This window comes from Myotis yumanensis, unplaced genomic scaffold (assembly GCF_028538775.1).
Source record: "Myotis yumanensis isolate MYYU_CA2020_CCGP unplaced genomic scaffold, mMyoYum1.0.hap1 SCAF_3, whole genome shotgun sequence".
Classification (NCBI taxonomy): Eukaryota; Metazoa; Chordata; class Mammalia; order Chiroptera; family Vespertilionidae; genus Myotis; species Myotis yumanensis.
In genome coordinates, this window is record NW_027223754.1 from 70,525,008 (window position 1) to 70,549,382 (window position 24,375).

The 24,375-nt window shown below is 37.9% G+C and overlaps 1 protein-coding gene across 1 annotated transcript; it reads right to left on the bottom strand.

Annotated features, from left to right (window-relative positions):
* Positions 1-21,169: 21,169 nt before the first annotated feature.
* LOC139006187 (serine/threonine-protein kinase MARK2-like) lies at positions 21,170-23,176 on the bottom strand. Its single transcript, XM_070408710.1, has 2 exons — positions 21,754-23,176; positions 21,170-21,321 (listed from the first exon to the last, which is right to left on the bottom strand). The coding sequence occupies exons 1-2, from the start codon at positions 23,174-23,176 to the stop codon at positions 21,170-21,172; spliced, it is 1,575 nt and encodes a 524-aa protein (XP_070264811.1).
* Positions 23,177-24,375: the final 1,199 nt, after the last annotated feature.

Below are 24,375 nucleotides of genomic sequence, written 5' to 3' on the forward strand. Positions count from 1 at the left end.
AAGAAATAAAAGGCATCCAAATTGGAAAAGAAGAAGTAAAACTGTCCTTATTTGCAAATGACATGATATTATACATAAAAAACCCTAAAGACTCCATCAAAAAATTATTAGACTTAATAAATGAATTCACCAATGTAACAGGATACAAAATTAATGCCAAGAAATCTATGGCATTTCTTTATACCAATAGTGAACTTACAGAAAGTGAGACTAAAAAAGCAATCTTATTTACCATAACATCAAAAAAATTAAAATACCTAGGAATAAACTTTACTAAGGAGGTAAAAGACTTATATGCGAAAAACTACAGGACACTGAAAAAAGAGATAGAGGAAGACATAAATAAATGGAAGAACATACTGTGTACATGGATTGGCAGAATCAACATCATCAAAATGTCCATACTATCCAAAGAAATCTATAGATTCAATGCAATCCCCATTAAATTACCAACGGAATATTTCACAGATTTGGAATGAACATTCCAAAAATTCATCTGGAATAAAAAAAGACCTTGAATTGCTGAAGCAATCCTGAGAAAGAAAAACAAAGTAGGTGGGATCTCAATACCAGATATCATGCTGTATTACAAAGCCACTGTTCTTAAAATAACTTGGTACTGGCACAAGAACAGACATATAGATCAATGGAATAAAATAGAGAACCCAGAAATCAACCCAAACCACTATACCCAATTAATATTTGACAAAGGAGGCAAGAGCATACAATGGAGTCAGGACAGTCTCTTCAATAAATGCTGTTGGGAAAATTGGAAAGATACATGCAAAAAGATGAAACTAGACCAACAACTCACACCATACACAAAAATAAACTCAAAATGGATAAAAGGCTTAAATGTAAGATGGGAAACCATAAAATTACTAGAGTAATCTATAGGCAGTGAAATCACAAACATATGCCAAAGGAATTTCTTCTCTGATACTGCTCCTAGGGCAATGGAAACTAGAGAGAAAATGAACAAATGGGACTATATCAAAATAAAAAGCTTTTTCACAGCAAAGGAAACTATCAACAAAACAACAAGAAGGTCCACAGCATGGAAGAACAAATTTGCCAATGATATCACAGATAAGGGTTTAATCTCCAACATTTACAGGGAACTCATATAACTTAACAAAAGGAAGATAAACAATCCAATCAAAAAATGGGCAATGGACCTAGACACTTTTCAAAAGAGGACAAACAGAAGGCCGAAAGACATATGAAAACATGCTCAAAGTCCTAATTCTACAAGAGATGCAAATCAAAATGACAATGCAGTATCATCTCACACCTGCCAGAATGGCTATCATCAACAAATCAACAAACAACAAGTGTTGGAGAGGATGTGGAGAAAAAGGAACCCTCTTGCACTGCTGGTGGGAATGCAGACTGGTGCAGCCACTGTGGAGAACAGTATGGAGATTCCTCAAAAAAACTAAAAATGGAACTCCCATTCGACCCAGTGATCCCATTTCTAGGAATATATCCCAAGAAGCCAGAAATACCAATCAGAAAGGATATATGCACCCCTATGTTCATAGCAGCTCAATTCACCATAGCTAAGATTTGGAAACAGCCTAAGTGCCCATCAGCAGATGAATGGATTAGAAAACTGTGGTACATCTACACAATGGAATACTATGCTGCTGTAAAAAAGAAGGAATTCTTACCATTTGCAACAGCATGGATGGAACTGGAGAGCATTATGTTAAGTGAAATAAACCAGTCAGAGAAAGATAAATACCACATAATCTCACTCATTTGTGGAATATAGAGAACACAGACTGATGAACAGGGACAGATCCAAAGACAGAGAAACAGAGATCAGACTATCAATCCCCAGAGGGAAAGTAGGGGAGGGTGCGAGTAAGGGAAAGAGATCAACTAAAGGACTTGTATGCATGCATATAAGCCAAACCAATGGATATGAACAACAGGGGGATGAAAGCATGAGCTTGTGGGGGGGGGGGGGGGGAAGTTGGGTGTTAATGGGAGGATGAGGACATATTTGTAATACCTTAAACAATAAAGAAATTAAAGATAAAAAAGGAAATATGGCTAATCTTTGTATTTAAGCATGATTACACACACATAATTTTCCTGGCAATATAGAAAGTTAAATACTGGTTTACTTTCATTTAAAAACCGTCAGCTTTCTACATTGTTAAATACTAATCTATCTATATACTTTCAAAGCATTCATCATTTATTATCAAGAGAGGTATTTTTTTTTTTTTTTTTTTGCTACAACTGAATTAAATTGAGGGGAATGAAGCAAAACTTTTGTGATTCAGTTACATCAATTAATTTATGCAATGTGGTTGAGGAGATACATATTTCAAGAAAAAATCAATTCAAATACCACTTTATTTCTACAATTATAATTTTTATTCCAAACTTACAAGGTTGATATTGTATATGTAACATGAGTAATGCAAAAACAAAGTATTTGCTTTTTAAATGTATAAAAAAGCAGAATCCAACATGATGAATGTGGAGCTCTCTAGAGAATGGGACAGGTACTAGATGAAAAATTGATTAAAATATTTTTAAAACTTTTTCCACTTAAAAAATACTACTTCATTTTCCTCGTAAAAATAGTCTAGTGTCTGGAATCATAGTCCTAGTTCTTTGCTGATTAGATTCACTGATTAAGTTTCTCTAACTGCTTAGATTGCTTGTTTAATGTAGGTCAAACTCACATTAGCAGAACTTTTAGCATTTAACTATTATTCTAATGCAATTAGATGATAAGGCTTCTTTACTTGAAAAACTTGAAATTGTCAGCTGTAGCTATGGTTGCAAAATAGTGATTAATTCTAGATACTGACATTCCCATAGCAACATGTGTCAAACAAACAGATTCCATATTTACCAGTGCTCCCCATATCAGCATAGTTCAACAGGCATAAACTTCATTTTGAAGACGTTTCCTAAGCTTCTGGTATATATTCAGATTTTTTTTATTATTTGGAGTATTTTACTCTGGTCTATGAATTAATTGTTTCTTCCATAAATAATTTTTCAACTTGAAATTGCTTACTAAAATATCTAGTATTGGTATCATTAGAATAATACCTGGGTGAGGTTTAATATTACAACCTTCACTACAATAGATTACTGTCTCTCTTTTGTTACTAATTTTAGTACAAAACTGTAAAAAGTACTTATTTTTATGGGAAAAAATGATCTAATTTTTTATGATAGCAAAAAATTGAGAATAAATTTATACAAAAGTGTTAGAATAATTTTTTCAAAATATTTTTAGTGTCTATTATACATCAGGTATGAATTAGAAAATAGAAAAGCTCACAATAGATTCTCACTTTCATTAGTCAAAAATAAATGCAAATTAAAAACACAATGTTATGTCAATACATATTTACGGAAATGGGAAAATAAACCAACAGAAACATTAAGAGGTAAAAACAACCCCAACAATATCAGGTGTTAGCTAGGATGAAAAAGTCTGGAGCTGCTATATAGATGGTGACAATGGAAAATGGTATAGTCATTTTGAAAAGCATATGCTTACATAATGTTCCAGTAATCCCACTTCACGGCTTTTAAATTTTACCCAGTGAAATGAAAACATGTTTACATGAAACTCAGCAATGAATGTTCATAATGGATTTATTTGTATTCATCTAAAACTGTCAACTATACAAATGTCATTCTACTGGTAAGTCAATATATAAGATTTAATGTCTAGATAGTAGACAATACACAAAACGAAAATACAGGGGATGGCAAAAGTAGGCTTACAGTTGTGAGTACACAAAACACAATTTTTGTATTATATATTTTTGCATATGAACAACTCTAAACCTGCTTTTGCTCAGCCCTGTATATTAAATAAAATAAGCTTATTAAAAATATAAACCAGAGGTAATTCGCAAATATATTATGCTATTTGAATATATCCAGACTCTAAAGTCTATAAATAATATAACTCCATTGATATCACATTGTGGAGAATGAAAACTATAGGAACAGAAAACACTGGCATTGGCAGAGTCTTGGAGGTGGGGAGGTTGAGGAGTAGGTTGGCCACAACATGTCATGGCAGTTTTGGAGTGCCTGAACTATTTTATATCTTGACTAGAGGCCCAATGCACAAAATTCATACAAGGGGCTCGGCCCTCGCATCTGCGGCAGCTTGCCTTGGTCCTTGAAGCCCTGGCTTCCTCTGAAAGGCTTTCTGGAAGGATGTCCGAAAGGATGTCTGGAAGGTCGTTTGGCTGTCTGCTCTAATTAGCATATTATTATTTATTATTATAGATTGTGGTGGTGGGCACATAACTGTGAGTGCATTTCAAAACTTGTAGAATTTTATGCTGAAAATGGTGAACGATGTGATATGTAAATTATATCTAAAAATGACAATTTTTAAGAAAAAAAATCCTGATGTGTTACTTCTATGGTTGCTATCCTATATAATAAAAGGGTAATATGCAAATTGACCCTAACAGCAGAACGACTGGGAATGACTGGTCACTATGACACACACTGACCACCAGGGGCAGATGATCAATGCAGGAGCTGCCCCCTGGTGGTCAGTGCGCTCCTACAGGGGGAGCTCTGCTCAGCCACAAGCCAGGCTGATGGCTGCCAGCAAAGGGTGGTGGTGGGAGCCTCTTCCACCTCCTCAGCAGTGCTAAGGATGTCCGACTGCAGCTTAGGCCTGCTCCCAGCTGGCAAGTGGACATCCCACTAAGACTCCCAGGCTGTCAGAGGGATGTCTGACTGCCAGTTTAGGCCCGATCTGCCAGGAAGCAGGCCTAAGCCAGCAGGTGGTCCCAGGCTGCGAGAGGGCACAGGCCAGGCTGAGGTACCCCCCCCCCCGAGTGCACAAATTTTTGTGCACCGGGCCTCTAGTACTTCTATAATTGAAGATTAAACAGCATTCAAAAGAATTGGGTCAGTCCTAGCAATATAATATTCAGTCAAAGAAGTAAATCCCTAAAAGTACACATAACATGATAGCCACTTTTTAAAATCAACTGAAACTAAGCAGTATTTTTATTTTATTTTAAGAATTCCTATAGTTGTCACTCATGTGCATTCAATGGTGTGTGTGTTTATATGAGTGTTTGTATAAAGTAAAAGAATGGTCTACATAGGATCCAGAATAGTTGATTCTTTTTTTGTGGTCACAGGATAATAGTATGTGCAAATTTCATTTTTAATCTGGATGGTGTGTATGTGAGTGTTGTCCTTATGATAAACAGTATTTCACCTATCTTCTTTTTATGAATGACATATTGCATAGTACTATTTAAAAATAATAACTTCCATTGATAGCATGTATGTGGGTGCTTTAAATATATTTTCAAAAAAAGAGAAAAGATTTGCATTTAAATTAGACTTTATAATTTAGTATTTTAATAATTGACAAGATATTTAGTTGACTTCAATGAACTAAACTTTATTCAGTTAAAAGATAGGTATTAAACAAATCTACCTTTATAAACTTTTTAAGAAGAAAAAAGAAATAAATTAATGCTAGAGTAACTGAAGTCTCATTAAGTAACAGTAATTCATTGTCTATAATAATATATTAAGAAATTGATTTCAACTTTGGAAGAACATTGGAAATAATACTAATAAATTCATTCTCTTTAAATGTATTTTCTGAATTTTCCATATTTTCTGTTATTATAATATATTAAAAATTAATATTAACCAAAATACATGAGATCATATCCTCACAATATGTTTGCCAATATCAAGTTTTTTCTTCATTTTAGAAAAGAATATAGATTTAGGTATAAATAACCATAAATATCCAATAATTCCTAGGGAGATATGCACATATTTTTAATTACATTGTAATATGATGGATATTTTAGAGTTATTTTTTCCTATCCCGATATTCTATCTGGTCTAACATATTTTTCCTTCTATATCTCTTGAAAACTCAGTCAAGATTATGACCCACTTAACTAGAAGACTACCAGAGTGTTCATGGTAGGAGCTGTAGTTTTCTCAAAAATGAGCTCATAAATTTAACTCTTAACACCTAGTAAAATGTGTAAATCTTCCTCTGTGATTTTTTCTTTCATTACTTAAGATGAAATACTTTTGATGTAGATTATTTATCCTGTTCAGAAAAATAATTCGTATACTTGATCATATTTTTCTTTCATTAATGTAGATTCTTTGCATATTGATTTTGTTTGTTCCCTCCTTTTATTTGTTATTATGAAAAAATTAAATATTTAAATATTTTTAGTACTATTAGAAATAAAATATTGCCTCAAATAATTTTACAATCAAATGAATATTACTTTAGGTATTTACTATAAAGAATTTAGATAAATACCTCTATTCTCTGATGCAATTTTACATGCTTAATTATTTTCTCTATCATGAATGTTTTTTCCTTTTTTTTAGTTGCCAAATTAGGAGCCTCACAACTCCATCACTTTTAAAATTTTAAAAAGACAGATTCAAACTGTTTGTTGCATTATTTTGAGTATTATTCCTACACCCAAGGGAAAGAAGCATTTTTTATGATTCTTAGATGTCCACAGTGCCATAACCAAGTAAAACAGTGACTAAGGGTCATAAATGTCTTTCTGTAATTATTGATAACTTTTGCAATTCCTGTGTGTAACATTCAATAGAAAAATCTAAGTACTTATGACTAATTAAAAAATAGTTTTTTAACGTATGTTGAAGGTAAAGAACATAAGAAACTGATATGTAGCATATTATCTGAATTTGTTGAAGATGTGGTCTTTGCCATAATGCTAATTAAAAGGTCAAAATATTGAAACTAAAATTATTGCAACTACTCCGTGTATGTTTGCTGTGTGTGTGTGTGTGTGTGTATTTAATTAGAAAATTAAAGATTTGAGATTGAGATTCCTGGCTCACTTCACACATGCTCTACACCTACCCCAAAATAAATCTGAAATATATATGGTAATTTTGGAATTGTTATAGATCTCAATGTATAAGATTTATCAAGGCTTATTTATATTGAAAGATTTTCTACCACCAAGAATTCATAGGATGAGTTTGGATAAGAGGCATTCAAAAAAAAAAAAAGAAGAAGAAGAAGACAATGTTGTCAGCAGCAATTTGTTTCTTTAGTTTACATCTAAATCCTATTTTCCCAGATAGACTTAACTGAGGTTATATGTATTTGTTCTCAGGGAAGTGAGACTTAGAAAAGGTAACGTTGGAAGTTATTGCAATGAAATAATTTTAAAGAACACTTTGCAATCCACAAACTCTTAGTAAGACTTGATGTATATTTTTAACTAATATGGTATAGAAAATGTACAAGAAGAAAATACAATATTTACAAATTTTATGAGCTTTACTTATAGGTTACTTTATAACCATAATACCATATAAGATCAGTTTGGCTTTAATATGGTCATCTGGATTTTAATATATGAAAACTGCTTGAAAAAAAGAACCCACTATTTCATGTTTGTATAAGGAAAATAAGTATTATTATTTGTAGCAATGTTAATTTGCCAAAGCAAAAAAAATAAAGTATGTATATTAGATATAGTGTAAGATTTTATTACTGAGAATCTAGCAATGAAGTTGGGAGTAGTTACTTTAAAAAAATTGACTCTATTTTGTGTGAAGGAGAATACTTTCTTATATACCAGATAAACTCTAGAACCTGGGTTGTCACTCTTATAGAAGACTAGAGGGCCAGTGCACAAAATTAGTGCGCATGTACAGTCCCTAGGCCTGGTGGGCGATTAGGGCCATCTTCCTCAGCTGCCCACAGCCGGCCCCGCCCCCGCCACTACCACCCCCAATTCCCCTTTCGCCATCTGGTGATGGGAGCCTGCTGGCTGGGGAAAGGGACCGAAAGGTGGTCACTGCGCCTAGTAGTGGCTGGTCTAGCGGTTGTTCTGGTCATTCCTCCATTAGGGTCAATTTGCCTATTACCCTTTTATTATATAGGATCTGAAAGTCATCATCTACTTACAAATTATTTATTGGATAACTTCACACCCTAAAATGACGTCATTCCTTTACAAATAAGATGCATTTATTAAATATACTTATTAAATTACTAGTGAAGCACTGGGTCACTGAAAATAATGCCTTTTATTATGCTGATTACAACTTCTTTTTATAGAAGCCCAGAGACCAATGACCTGAGGAAAATTCTAGCTTCATCATAAGGGCTTTTGGTGTATAATAATAAGAGGTGTCTATCTAGGGAGTTATGTCAATCAGCACTTCCAATCTAAACTGATGAAATTCCAGCTGGTTGCAAACACTTCTCCTAACTTTTCATTTTCTTTTCTTTAAAGCCAAAGTTGTACAGCAATAAATCGCAGTAAAAGGCAGAGTTGTGATAATGTTACATTTAGTTCAAAATCATTTAGTCATTTTAGGTGGAATGTTTTTATTTAAATTCAGCTCTGGGCTTTTGACATTTCATTAACATTTTTCTTTTCAATACTCCACAATATAAATATCTCCAAATATATCTAAGTAATGTTCCAGTGCTTTTTCTACTCTAAATATGCTGAACCTTCATGTTTCTTTATTTTGAACTATACATATTAATATAATTTTTAAAATTTGTTTATCTGAATAATCAATCAACATATTTCCAGTCTGTTGCATATCTACTTTCCAGTCATAAAGTGTTATTTTTATACTAGAGGCCTGGTGCACGGATTTGTGCACCTGTGGGGTCCCTCAGTCTGGCCTGCGCTCTCTCCCAATCTGGGACCCTTTGAGGGGAAAAAGACAGGCGCTGCAGGTGCAGAGCCAACAGGATCACACTCAGCAGACCCAGGAGCCACCAGCTAGACACAAACACAGCAGAAGATCTCCATCCAGGAGAAGCAAGGAGCACAGGCTGCTGAAGGACTATCTCCTATCAGCCAGTTAATGCAGATGGCATCACTCTCTAACAAGGCATGGCCACCACCAGCAGCCAGTTTGCCAGGAGCACAGACTGATCAGAGAGGAGCCAACAGCCACACAACCAGCAGTGGGAAAGGGTCTGTCATTGTAACTCTACCAGTGTATGTAATCAGTTCAGCAGGGATGGTCATGACAGTGCCAGGAGCTGGCTCTCTGTCTGCTCTCTAAGCAATCCCTCCAACCGGGACAGAGATGCTTGAAGAAGAGCCATTTGATGCCAATGCCAAACGGTACCATTGTCTTTGTAAAAGTAGCAAGCCTGGGACAAACAATAGGCAGAAGGGAAATAAAAGGAAAGAGGAAACACCTGCATGAGTTGTGCCATAGCACGGAAGTGTGGTGAAAGTGGCAATTTTTCTCTCCAAAGGAACAGTTCCTAAACACAGGAGCCACACCAAATAAAAAAAGCAATGACATGCATTGTCTGTGTTTTCACCCCAGACCACGTGATGAAGATGATCAAGGTTGTACTCCTTGCCACTGTTTCCTCTGTTTTGGGAAAGCAATCCACTCTTTTCAAGGGACAGATAATCACACACTGCTCTTTTGTGCATGGCAGAGACCACTAGTTTTTCATACGAGACGCAGTGTTATAATTGTAGCAATGTCGGACAAATTGAAATTGCAAGCCTTTTTCTCTCCCTTCCAGTCCAGACCTATTTCCGACTGTGTATAACATTGACATTTCATAGATTAGGATGAATCAAGGGTAGTCATGCCAGCCCAGCCATACACAAGCACCGGGATGCCAGCCATCCAGCTCAGCAAGGGAGAGCAAACTGCTCACAGTAAACTGCAATCTGGGCAGCCCCCGCCCACTCCTTCCCACAGGGATTTGATTAAAAGGTACTATCCATCTCTCTGCTGGGGTAGCTCATCCTGAGTGGGCATTTAATATTCGGAGATGGTGTCCGGGAAAGTAAATTCAAACTTGTGACTTGGAAACAACAAGTTATCTGAGATTTAAATATACACACACATGTATCATTCGGCTTAAAACAATGATTTTAAAGAATGCTCTGAGAAAAAACAGTTCAGAGTACATTAAAAGTTGTTAAGTTATGGCAGACAAGGAGTCCTGTGTCATTTTGATGAATATGTTGAAATGAAAGAGATTTATTTACTGGAGGATTTATCAGATTCTCCAATATCCTTAAGTTTTGTGAATATCTAAGAGGGAGATAGAGTGTTCACTACTTGCTAATCCTTTGACCATAAAATCAATTTGCTTCAAGCAGCTAGTAGAACCAACTTTTCTGTGAAATATATTTTGAGAAATGTCAAGTTAAGATTTATTTTTTTTCCTTATGGAATAAGACCTTTAAAGCTACCTTGCTCATATGAACATGGCATAAATGACATTTTAATTACTAGTGAAATGCTTTGATAAAAAATAAATGTTTTAGTTGATCTGATTTCTTTGTATTATGAATGTTTTCATTTTATGCACGATATATCCTTGCAATGTTGTGGTTACTGGTTGCTGGAGTTTCATAGTTGTATTTCTGAAATTATAACTTAAAATAGTCTGAGAATTATCATTTTTTTATCTTCCTAACTCTTACTCTTCACATTTGATGATCTCATTATAAATGTTTTATTTAATTTTCTCCCACTCTATCAGTTCACCCTCTACTCACTTCTATACATATTAACCCAAGAGAACAGGATACACCAAGGACACTCTCACTGTGGATATCTACAATGCTTGAATATAATTCCAGGGAATATCTAAATAAATCCTACCACCACCTGCAAACTCTATTCTGTCTTCCTAATTTTCACTGTGTCAGAGAGGGCTTTCCTAGATGCCTGAGGCCAAATAAAGTCATTCATCATTTTCTCCTCCCTGTCTCTTATGATCTACCTGTGCGGAAAGGCAAGCCTATGAAAGTGTTCTTAAATAGATTTACTTAGGCACATTCACGGGGCTGTGAATTTTATCAAAAAGGATGAGTCTTCAGGCCTGAAATAAAGAAGGAAGCTCTAAACACCGATAAAAACAAAACCAAACAATAATTTGATGTAGTTCAATTTGTCTTTTTTGTTTATTTGGGGTTTTCTTGTTTTCCTTTTTTTTCTCTCTCTCTCTTTCTTCTCCTCATCCTCCTATTTCTCTGGTAATCACCGTATTGTTGTCTGTGTCTATAAATTATGTTTTGCTTTGTATTTTTTGCTTTATCCCTTAACTTTTACACCCAGTCCTACAAACCTTCTCCCCTGATAGTTGTCAGTCTGTTCTCTATGAGTCTGTTTCTAGTTTGTTTATTCTGTTTAATTAGATTTCACATATGAGTGAAATAATAAGGTGCTTGTCTTTGCTTTTGTTCCCTATGCTTTTGGTATTATGTTTAAGAAATCATAATATGATTTTTTCTAGGAGCTTTTTCTTAACACTATTTGTTGAAGAGTCTATTCTTTCTTCATTGGGTATTCTTGGCACCCTTGTCAATATTGACTATAAATGTGGATTTATTTCTGAACTCTCATTTCCGTTCCATTGGTTTACGTGCTTCTTTTTATAAGAGTGCCATACTGTTGTGATTACTGTAGATTTATGACATATTTTGAAATCAGTAAATATGATGCCTTTAGTTTTATTCTTCTTTGTCAAGTTTGTTTGGCTACCTGGGGTCATTTTGGTTTTATATAAATTTCAGGGATTTTTCTTTTTTCCTAACTCTGTAAAAAAAAAAAATTCCATTGAATGGAAGAAAATATTCGTAAACCATATGTCCAATAAGGAGTTAATTCTAACTCCTTATATTTTCACTGTGTCAGAGAGGGCTTTCCTAGATGCCTGAGGCCAAATAAAGTCATTCATCTCCTTATATATTTTAGAATTAAAATATATAAGGAACTCCTACAATTTAACAGTAAAGAAGCTATTAAAAATGGACAAAGAACTTGAATATACAGTTTTCTTAGAAAATACAATGGCCAAGAGGTATTTTAAAAGATGTTCCACATCACTAATAATCACAGAAATGAAAATAAAATTGGATATCACCTCACATTTGTCAGGATGTCTATCATCAAAAAGGATAAAAAAGATAAGTATTGGCAAGGTTATGAGAAAAGATAAGGTTTGTATATGCTGTTGGTATAAATATAAATTGGTTTAACTACTATGAAAAATAGCATGGAGGTTCCTCAAAACTTAAAAATGTAACTACCATGTGATTTGGTAATCCTACTCTTAGGAATATATCCAAACGAAATTAAATCAGTATTTTTAAGAGCTATTTAAACTCTCATGTTCAGTGCAGCATTATTTACAATAGCCAAGTTATGGAAACAACCTAAATGTTTGTTGACAGATGAAAGAGTAAGAAAACATGGTTTATACATACAGTGGAATATTATTTAGCCCTAAAAAGGCAAATCTTGTTATAGGTGGTAACCTGGATCAACATTGAGGAAATTATATGAAATGATAGTCTCATAAGGGCAAATACTACATGATGTCACATACTGAGGAATAGAAAATGGGCATACTCATTGAAGCAGAGAGTACTGGAGGAAGGGGAGTGGGGAATTGCTACTCACTGGGTATAAAGTTTCAGTTATGCAAGATGATTAAAGTCCAGATACCTGCTGTAAAAGAAACAATAAATAATTAAATAACTCATCTTACCTCATCTGTGAACTGATAGTTGAAGATAGAAAAAATGTTAAGTTTATCTCTCTCTTTTAAGGCCAATGCTAAATTCTGAGATTTTTTAATGGGGTCCAGTGAACCCTAAATTATCACAAATCTTTCCAATCTAGTAAATAATATTTCTTCCCATTAAATAACCACAAAGGATAAGTAGAGAGAAAGTAGGATGTTTGCATTCTAGCTTCCTCTTTCCAGCAAAGTGTGGGAAAAGCCTCTTTTTCTATGTGTAATTGAAAAGCAAAAACCGAAAATGGAGTCGTTAGTGGTACAGAATGCTATAAAGATATATGTGTATATATGTGTGTGCGTGTGTATATATATATATATATATATACATATATATTAAAAATTATACATTCGGTTCATTAACAATGCAGTTTCATAGTAGAAATGAGAGAAGTAAAATTTTATTCAAAGAATAGAAGTTGAGGAATGAATAGATTAGGAGGCAGCAAAAGGAACAAATTCTTTCAAGAAATTTGGGTAAGAGAGAAAAATAAAGTTTTATGTAGGGTTGATTATAGTGATTGGTGGTGGTGTTTTTAAGATTGGAAATGCTCAAACAAGTTTTGAGCCAAGAATGATTAGAACAACCAAATAGGTAAAATAATGACCCCACTCATTGAGAATAGAATTCTTAGTGGATAATCAGTTCAAGGCTAGGGAAGACCATTTGTTCCATTTTGAAAATGTTGACTTGAGACATCTGTGATAAACATTCTGGAAAAGCTCAGAAAGCATTTGCGGGCTGATTATGTGAGTATTTAACTCAAAGAAGAGGTCTGAAAACCATTAGCATAAAAGTAAATATAAAGCTGTCTATAGCCCTCATTTTCTGTGGAAGGGATATCTCCCTCCAATCTAAGAATAATTTCTTCAACTGGGATTTTAATTTCTGCCCTTTTTGCTGCAATAAGACTCTTGTTTGAATAGTATCCATATCACATTATTGTTATTTTTTTTTTGTTTTCTGGTCTGAATTGTGAAAAAATTATATTGTGAAGTAAGTAATATTCTTGAGTTATGATCTGAGGAATTGTATTTTTCCCTGACTATTCAAGCAGCCAGGACACATTTTGAAGTGTATTTCAATCAAAAGGTTGGGCAACACAGCATAGAAAGATTCAATTGAGATTTTTTCATTGCTAGTTAAACCCATAGCAAAGAAAAATTACTGGTAAAAAATATGATGTTATAGATAGTTTGGGTCCAAAATTGGCTTTGAATATCAAGAGTCAACACGTCTGAGGGCTCAGAGCATGACTTTTGCATGTGAGAGAATTTGTGGTGAATTAAGGACAGTTTCCACAGCAACTGAAGGATGCAATAGAGGAGTATTAACATACTAATGCCACCTAACAAAGATTGTCACAATATTGGCAAGCGGAAGTGGGTTCAATAGAAAATTCAGGATAGATTTAGGAATCCAATAGCAGATGATACTTCTTCCTACATCTTTTCTTCAAATAATGAAGCAGTCAGCTTTGCAGAATGTCTGATTCTTCAAGGCAGAAATTATCTGGATAGGACTTGTAAAAGAACAGAGTCTCAGAAACAGGGAGTAAAATGGTTCAATGACCTGAGTTTCTCTCAGCTGATAGAGAATTCCTAAAATCACTAAGTGTATCGCAAATAGAAGTAATTAACTGCAAATAGTGAAGTTATTTTGAATTTTCAAAATCAAATATTTAGCAATTAGGGGAATTGTGTACATATAAAAATCAAGAAGAGAATTGGTCCAGATTTAGAAACATAAATCATTACATTTATAAACACTTATTAAATGCCTAATATATTGCCAGCCCTGCATTATGCTATAGTATGCAGGGATAAGTGGATCCATAGGCTCCCTGATCCCATAGATCTCACAGTGAATAAAGAAGGGAAACCAATAAGTCTTGTGAATTTGATATCAGATTTATGAGAGAAAGGTCAGGCTACTCTGTGAATGTACAATAAGCAGATTTAACATGGACATGTGAGTTACAAACACCTGCCTGGCAAAGAGTGACACTCTTCAACCAAGTCCTTAAGAGTGAGTTAGAGTTAAGGAGGCCAAAAGAGAAGGTAATTTGGGGGGAAGGGGGCACTAATATATCTTAGATATAAAATAAAGCAGATAAAATGAGGATCAATGTGATATCATAAGCGGTTATATTGTTAGTATGATATAGTTTCTCTTTTCAAATATTTATTAAGTGCAGCTATGTGTCAGCAACTGTGCTCACAGTAATAAACATGTCCTTCTATAAAGCTCCTCACATGAAAACACATAAGTAGACCTTTAGGAAAAATGTTCTAAGATGTATTGGTACCAGACATAGAATTCTGGAGGGCACCCTAGTTTTTGACATTTGGGAAGTCTTCCTAAACAAGGAAGAGTATAAGCTAATGGTCATTATTAGGGGATAATTAAGAGTTCATTTATTGCCCAGACCGGTTTGGCTCAGTGGATAGAACGTAGGCCTCCAGACTGGGGGGTCCCCGGTTCAATTCCGGTCAGGGGCATGTGCCTTGATTGCGAGTACTTCCCCAGTGGGGGGTGTGCAGGAGGCAGCTGATCGATGTTTCTCTCTCATCGATGTTTCTGACTCTCTGTCCCACTCCCTTCCTCTCTGTAGAAAATCAATAAAATATATTTTTTTTAAAAAAGAGTTCAGGGCAAGGTGAAATAATGATCACTGACATAAAGCAAAGCCATGCCAGAGCAATGAAACAGAAGAAATATAAAAATGCACACAGTTCATAGTTCTGGAAGATGAATTCTGGGGTATAGTCTAAGGGAACAAGAGACATGAAAAACTTGGGATGCTCATCCCATGGTACTTATATTTTTTTCTGAGGTTCTAAGGTATTCTAAAAAACGTTAAAAAGTTAAGTCAGAATTGTGCTATAAAGAGCACATTATAATTGTGGTTTGGAGTCTGTGAAAAAAATGAATTAAAAAGAAGAGAAATTAAAAGTCATCACAAAGTGTCAGAAGATAAATTACGAGTACTTGAGATAAAGCAATGGCATTCCTTTATGTGTAGTGGCAGTTAACATAATTAATTGGCTACCTAGGATCCATTTCCCTTTTGCTCTATCCTTACAGTCCAAAGGAAAAATTTTGTTTAGATAATAAATAAAATTTAAAAAAAAACAAATAAAATTTGTAGAAATTTTAAATAATCCAAGCTCATAGATACAGAAAACAGATTGATGGTTGCCAGAGGTAAATGGTGGTGGTGGGACAAATGGATAACTATTTTTTGTTTGTTTTTTGATTTTTTCCAGTTTATTTATATTGAATTGAAACAAACAAACATGCACAATCATAGGATCACAAATACAGCAAAAGACACAATTGACCATTACTTGTCACAACTCTCCGTATAATTTACTAGAGGCCCGGTGCACAAAAATTTGTGCACTCAGGGGGAGAGGGGGGGGTCCCTCAGCCCATCCTGTGCCCTCTCACATTCTGGGACCCCTCAGGAGATAATGACCTGCTGGCTTAAGCCTGCTCCCAGGTGGCAGAGGGCAGGCCCAATCCCTAGGTGCAGCCCCTGGTTGGGCTCAGAGCAGGGCTGATTGGGGAGTTGGGGCGCTGCCCCCTGTCATTCACAGAGCAGGGCAGATCAGGAGGTTGCAATGCCACCCCTAGTCACGCTCAGGGTACAGCCGATTGGGGGGTTGGGGCACTGCCCCCTGTCATACTCAAGGCAGGATCGATAGGGAGGTTGCGGTGCCACCCCCTGTCATGCACAGAGCAGGGCCAATCAGGGGGTTGGGGTGTTGCCCCTTGTCAGGCACAGAGCAGGACCCATCAGGGGGGTTGGGGTTCCGTACCCTGTAACACAGAGAGCAGGGCCGATCAGGGGGTTGGGGCGCTGCCACTCTCACACTCAGGGCAGGGCCGATGGGGAGGTTATGGCTCTACCCCGTCACACACAGAGCAGGGCCCGTGGGGGAGTGGGGGTTGGGGCGCCACCCTCTATCACCCACAGAGAAAGGGGTTGGGGCGCTGCACCCTGTCATACACAGAGCAGGGCTGATCAGGGGGTTAGGGAGCTCCCCCTTATCAGGCACAGAGCAGGGCTGATCAGGGAGTTGGGGCGCCTTCCCCTGTCACGAACAGAGCAGGGCGGATAGGGAGGTTGTGGCCCCGCCCCCTGTCACACACAGAGCTGCAGCGTGATCAGGGTGTTTGGGCGCTGCCCCCTGTCACGCTGACCCCAGTGCCGGTGCCGGGAGGCCTCGAGGCTCCGCTGATCCCGGTGGTGGGAGGCATATTACCCTTTTACTATATAGAATAGAGGCCTGGTGCACAGGTTGAGGCCAGCTGGTTTGCCCTAAAGGGTGTCCTGGATCAGGGTGGGGGTCCCCACTGGGGTGTCTGGCCAGCCTGGATGAGGGGCTGAGGGCCATTTTCCTGCTGGCAGGTGACTGAAGCTCCCAACCCCTCCTTTTTTTCTTTTTTTTTTTTTTTTATTCTGGGCCAGCTTTAGCTCTGAGGCCTTTGTTTACCTTCTATATTTGATACAATGTTGCCGTCCAGCTGGCTGAAGCCCGGCTGACTAAAGCTGGTTTCTCGGTTTTTGTTTAGTTTCTATATTTGCAACATAGTTGCTTAGAGTTGCAGCTGAGAGGCTGGCAAGTCAGGTGGGTAACATTGGAGTCTGGAGTCACTGGAGCAAGCAAGCCTCCCTGTTTGCTTCAGTGCATGGCTGCCGGCCGCCATCTTGGCTGGCAGTTAATTTGCATATTGCCCTGATTAGCCAATGGGAAGGGTAGCGGCCATACTCCTAATTACCATGTTTCTCTTTTATTATATATGATGCCACTTTTTGTTTTGTTTTCCTTCAGCAGAAACCATCCCAAATGATAAAACAAATATAGTTGGGGTCATGTAGATAATTAACAATCATTTATATCCTTTTTAGAAGATCTTGTCTATATTTGCCCTCTGCAGTTTTTTAAGTATTATTACATTTTATAAAATCTGTGAAATTGAATAAGGCCAGTTTAGGCACAAAGGGAAGCATTAACTTTCAATGTCCTTGCTTTAGCTTATTTTATCTGGCCCTTAAAGTTATTTTTGTACTGCTTTGGTACTTAATTTTTTATACCATGTGAAATATATTTGTCTGCCAGAGCCTGGAGAGAATTACAGAAGGCTGACAGATGACGTGTCATCATTCTAAATGTCATTACCTTGGTCCTTATCTCCAGAGCAATCAAAAGTACATATATAAGCAAGAAAGAGTTGGATCCAATATAAATATGGTTATAGTGACTCAATAATATCTAGTTACTAAAATAATGTTCTTTGGTGTTGCATAGTTAATGTATAAACTAATGTGAACGTTAAATGATAGTTTTTATTTCTTTATATTCCATCACAAATATATTAACAATAAAAAAATTTAGACATGTTAAAATATAATGTTTCATTTAAACCTATGGTGAATGACACAGTTTTAATTGGTGATGCTAAAAACAAAGCTACAACTTCCTAGTTAAGCATTTTGCTGCTTTAAAATATAGAGCAGGTGTACTTAGCATGGCAAGCAAGAACAAAGATGTTCTGTCACTGATAACAATCTAATGTTCATCCTCTATGTTTTTCCTGTTCTTATTTGTTATGATGCAGCCATGCTCTATATAATTGCAATTTATTTAAAAGGCACACATTCATCTCTCTTTGCCTCTGTTTGTTCATCCCTCTCTCCAAAAGGTTTTTCTTCCCACCATTTTAAACTGGTGAACAGCTTCCCATTTGCCAACCTTAGCTCAGACCTAATGAAGTCTCAATTGAATCTCTTAGGTGACGAACTAACAGACTGATTTTTCTAACATTTAATGAGATGGCAGCAGTGTATGAGAAAGTAATCTGACCATTAGCATTCCATGGCACTTTGTATATATCACCATTAAATACTCAGTGAGAGTAATGTATTTATCATAACACAAATGAAACTTAAGACTCAGAACCCCTCACTTACATAGGCCACTTTGAAGTGCCTGTACATGAGTTTTTACTTGTATCCTGTAACTTTTTTTAAAAAGCACCCCCCAAATTGTATAAATTTCAAAACTGAATATACACTCTCCTTGCTTTGGTTCAAACTGACCTGCTCTTCTAATTGGATATTTTCAAGAACAGAATCTTGTCCTATGCATATTTATTTTTTTTTTAGTAATTATTACTCTTTTTATATATAGAAGAGTCAATAAAGTTGCAGTGGAGAGATCATATTATTGCCTTCATGATGAGAACTGGGTATAAATCTGGAAAGAAGAGACAGGAAATTTCTTTAGGAAAAAGAAAAGAAGAAAAGCTGATCTATTTACTTACCTGATATACCTAAAAAATAGAACCAGAAAATGGTCATGTTAGCCTATACAGGTAGACAAACAATTTGACAAGTTTTAAATTTATTAAAAACTCAGCTTCAAGTTTGAGACAAACAGGGAATTTGCTTGGAGGGTTCATTTTATTTTCAGCTATGTGGTTGTGTTTACAGGCAAAATCACTTTCAAATATTTTTATAGTATGGAAAGCCTCTATAGAAAATTGAGTTATTTGAGAGTACACCTTGGGGAAACAGAAAATCGATTTCTCTTCCTCTGACACTACCCTATCATTATCAGTAATCTGCTTTGGGGAACATTGTCATAAACTAGCCCTTAGTTTCTACAGTTCACATGTACTTGTATTTATAGTGGGAAAATATTGTTTGCTTGTAAATGTTTCAGGTTCTAGTTTAATCAAACTAGAATTATTTTTTGAAGTATAGCAATTGAGAAATACATATTTTAAAATTATTTTCTTATATATTAGATGATTATTAGTAGCTTGGATTTATACTCCAGAAATATTTACTCAAATCCCTGTGATAAAAAATTAAAGTGAATTTTATGATCAGCACTTAAGTACTCATGTGTTGCTCTCCATTTATTACATGTCCTAATCTTTAGCTGTTTACTTTTTGTACAATATATTAGCACATTCTTTATAGGTTTTTTTTCTCTTTCTCTTAAACATATTAGTTAAACAAAAAAATAAAATTAGGATCATATTTTTAAGTGAATTAATCAGGTAATGTCCTTGAGCATTTGTTTTTTAAGCTAAGAGTTATTACATACGGATATCTTCATTTTCTGCTAATTTCTGCTTATTAATAAACAACTATTTTTTCATAAAATGGGACAAGTATGAAATTATTATATTATACTTATATAGTATTAAACATATATTACACTAGAGGCCCGGTGCACAAAAAATTCAGTCCAGGTCCCCTTGGGGGATGTCCACCTGTCGACTTAGGCCCACTCCCTGGGGGATTAGGCCTAAGCTTGCAGTCAGCCATCCTTCTGGCAGCCAGGGAGCCCTCAAGGGGGTGTCCGACTAAAGACTTAGGCCCCCAAGGGATCAGGTCTAAACCGTTAGTTGGACATTCTTAGTGCTGCCATGGAGGTGGGAGAGGCTCCTGCCACCACCTCTGCACTTGCCAGCCATGAGCCAGCTTCTGGCTGAGGGGCATTCCCCATATGGAAGTGCACTGACCACCAGGGGGCAGCTCCTGCATTGAACGTCTGTTCCCTGGTAGTCAGTGCCCATCATAGCAACTGGACATTCTGCTGTTCAGTCAATTTGCATATTAGCCTTTTATGATTATTACTAGAGACCCGATGCAGGAAGATTCCTGCAAGAATAGGACTTCTGCCCTGACCGGTTTGGCTCAGTGGATGGAGCATCAGCCTGCGGACTGAAGGGTCCCAAGTTCAATTCCAGTCAAGGGCATGTGCCTTGGCTGTGGGCACATCCCCAGTGGGGAGTGTGCAGGAGGCAGCTGATAAATGTTTCTCTCTCATCGATGTTTCTAATTCTCTATCCCTCTCCCTTCCTCTCTGTAAAATATCAATAAAATATTTTTTTTTAAAAAAGTATTGTTAGGGACATCAACTAGATCCCCAGGTGATAGGAGGAGCCATCTCTGTCTGAAGATGCCTCCGCTGGGGTGTGTCCTGCAGGTTCAAACCTGCCGTCTTCTTCTCTATGGACCAGCTTATCACCAGAAGTCTATACTTGATTTCTCCCACAAAATCAGCCATAGTTACCTGACCATGTATGCTATGATGAAGACGGCCCGGTAAGGTTGTGATGTCCTCGGTGAGTGTGATGCGGGCAGGGCGGGGGACAACAGTGGCAGCCTGGCAGCCATGCAGTCGTCCTGAGGCGGTGGCGGCAGGGAGTCGGGGGGCATTGTCATCTCACCATTCCACCTGGAGGAGCTCACCAACTGCCCGGCCTAGCAGCTGATAACAAACCAGAGGATAGACATCAGGGGTCATACAGCGGCCACTCACCTGGAGCCCGAAGCTTGCTACGGCTTCCACAGATGCGCTCCCACAAACAAAGAACAAAGAAAAAACCAACCAGACAAATGCAACCTAAGGTTGCCCAGACCAGGACCCCCAGACACCGTTGCTCCGCTACGTCCGAGGTTCCGCTCGTCCAGCCCTCTTTTGAGTTCTAAAGGTAACATTCCACAGACAGATACCAGATTCTTACCTCCCCGCTGGAGGTCTGATGGCTTGTCATTTCAGGATTGCAGTTTCGGGAGGAAAACACTCCGCCTCCCTGGGACCTTGGACAGGGACTGGAGTGTCCTCGCCTGGGAGTCCGGGGTGTCCAGCAGCAACTCGGCCTGAGTCGATCTCACTGGAGCCTCCAAATGTATCGGGGTGACCTGCAGAGACGACCACCAGGGACTCAGATCAAGATTTAGGAGCCTTTATTAAGCTGGCCAGCGACTACAGTCACAGCACCCTGCCGAGGCAAAGGCTGCAATGCAGCGCCGACTGCAGGAGTTACAGTGTTTTATTTGCAAAAACCACAAAGTTACAAAACCTTAGTTCCCAACACAGTACAGTATCAGTACCTTCCTATCTATGTGTTCTAGGAACAGAGAGTACAACATCCTGGGAAGGGGCCATGAGACCACATCTCAAGGCCTGGCCTGTTGTCAGTACCTTCCTATCTATGTTTTAGGAACAGACAGCACAGCCCGCCCCGTCTGGCCGAAGTGCCAGATATGCAGCCCAGCACAACCCTCAGCTGTTTGCCTCCAACCTCTGGTTCATCTCCCATACCACTGACCTGCCTTCCTGGAGCTACTCACCTTCAAGATGACTGTGGTCCGCTTGATGTTTGTTTTTTTCGTGATGTTCCACTTTGGCGGATGACCCACAGGAAAGGCACCTTAAAAGAAACTGGAAGGCCCTCCTAGCCGCCTCCCTCCAGCCCTGGGAGCTTCTATGGGCAGCTCCATCACTGCTGCTGCTGGTGGTGCTGCTGCTGATCTGGCTGCTGCCGCTGATCTCAATTGTATTGACCCTGTATATACTTGTGATGGAGTCAGCGATGGTGGATTGTGAGGAAGAGGCGGCTTTGGTTTCTATTATGGGTTCGGCGGGCACCCTAAACCTCTGGCAGTTTGGGGGGATGGAATGCTTTTTGGTCTTTCTATTAAGTGGCTGACCAACCTCTTGGCTCGAGCATGTGGTACTGGAGCTACTGGTGTAAGTGGTACGGAAGGGCTTTACCTTGATGTGGCGGCCTGGCATCTTCGTTTTCATTGTAGTGAGAATAAGATATGTGCCCATGAAACGGTCAAATTTTCTGTGTCCTAATGAATCCTCGATGGATTCCCTCCTACAGCCAAGGTGATTCATCGTCCTTACTATTTCTGGGTCCACCTTAACCTTGGGAGGCTCCCTGTACGGCTTCATGATCTTCTTGTGGCCCTTATTCAGCCAACGGTCTTTCATCACGGCTTCCATGGTTGGTCTTTTGCTAGGGTCGACAGTGAGCAATTTTCTGAGAAATTTTTGAGCCTTCTTTGATAATATGGATGGTACCTGGTAATCTCCACTTATTATCTGCCTCTTCACATTAGTAATGTTGTCCCCCTCAAACGGTGTCACCCCTGTCAGCATACGGTATAATAATACCCCCAAACTCCACACGTCGGACTTTCGGCCATCATAGGTACAACCCTGCAACATTTCTGGGGCCGCATAGCCTATGGAGCCACAGAAGGTGGACAGCATATGATCTTTAACTTGCTTACTGTACCCAAAGTCTATTAATTTAATCGTCATATCATTATCTATTAGAATATTGCCAGGTGTTAGGTCTCTGTGGATGATGTTTTTTTGGTGGCAGTATTGGACCGCCGATACTACCTGACGGAACATGGTGCGGGCTTCTCCCTCGCTCATGGTGCCGTTGTCCTGCAAGTGTTCAAGTAAACTGTCTCCTTGGATGTTCTCCATAACTAGAAAAAACTTGTCCTCGGTGATGAGCACCTCAAACAGTTTGGCAATATTAGGGTGGTTTACCTTTTTAAAACAATGAACTTCTTGGTAAAATCGAGGGATGCCCTTCCGTCTAATCGCCTTTACAATCACGTGTGCCCCGGTCAGTATGTGCTGAGCCAATCGCACCTCAGAAGATGGTCCCTTTTGGATGGTGTTCAGGAGGAGATACTCTCCAATATAGTGTCCCCTGTGGGGGGAAGGGCATGGACAGATATTAAACATGGCACCTTCCAAATAACACAAAAAGTAACAAAACAAGACAAACAGACAAAATTATAAAAAGAAAATGGCCAAAACAAGGTAAGGAATCCAAGTCCACCAGGTCACCAAAAATAAGCTTCCTGGGCTATAACGGACTAAAACCTCTGCTTGCTCAGGATCTTATATAGGAGTGGTTTGCAATTTCATCACAGTGGTGCCTTATGAGGTCAGAACAAGAAATGGACCGATGACGGCTGGGGTGTGGTTTGCAATTCCCTCACAATGGCACCTTGTGAGGTCAGAGCAAAAAATGGACCAATGACAGCTGGGATGTGGTTTGCAATTTTCATCACAATGGTGCCTTATGAGGTCATTTCAGGAAACGGACCAAACACGGCTGGGGATAAACCACAGTGATTTTCTAAGTTTTTGGTCTCATGACCCTTATACTCTGGGAAAAACAAAAAGACAACCCACAAAGGGCTGTTTGTTTATGTAGGATTTAAATATTGCTATTTACTTTCTTAGAAATGAAAATCTGTAAGATGCACCTGCACAAACACACACAAAGGAAAAGTCTGACTGATTCTCATGCTCTAGGCCTCAGTTCAAATGTCACCTGCTTAGAGAAGATGTCCCTGATCCATCTATTTCTACCTTCCTCACCCAGCTGGTCAGGTTTGTCATCTTCATAGCGCTGACCACAGTGTGGCTGATTCTTGTTTACCGACAGTCCTTCCCATGAAGGGAGGAGCGTGACTGGAGGGTTTCCTGTATCTAGCACAGTGAGTGGCAACAAAACAAGTATTTAATCAATATTTTTTCACTGGATTAACAGAAGAGTTTGGGAGAACAAAAGAAAATATGGCCAACTACTTATTTAATCAAAGTGATTCATAAAAAGATCTTTAAAAACTCAGCTTTTGGGGCAGATAAGATAGGACCGAGGAGGGCTGAAGTTTTGGTTTCCAGATATATATGTACTCAGGGAGGCTGAGGAAAGGCCACTGTTGGAGCCTTGTTGTAAAGATTAAAGGAGATGGTGTGTTCCTCCAATGGTACTTGCTAAGGATGCAATAAATTTGGATCCAGCTACAGGTATTTTTACAACTTGAATATCCATTTCCAGATGACACAAAGGACTTCTCTGGTGACCCTGAATAGGCCATTTACATAAATCCCTGTGTTACTTAAATGAACCATTTCCGTGGACAGAAGTG

Excerpts from the sequence above, each read along its gene's own strand:
- LOC139006187 (XM_070408710.1), bottom strand. The coding sequence starts at position 23,176 with ATGTTTAATATCTGTCCATGCCCTTCCCCCCACAGGGGACACTATATT. Across the intron at positions 21,322-21,753 it reads GGACCACAGTCATCTTGAAG|GTCACCCCGATACATTTGGA; the intron begins GTGAGTAGCTCC and ends TCGTCTCTGCAG.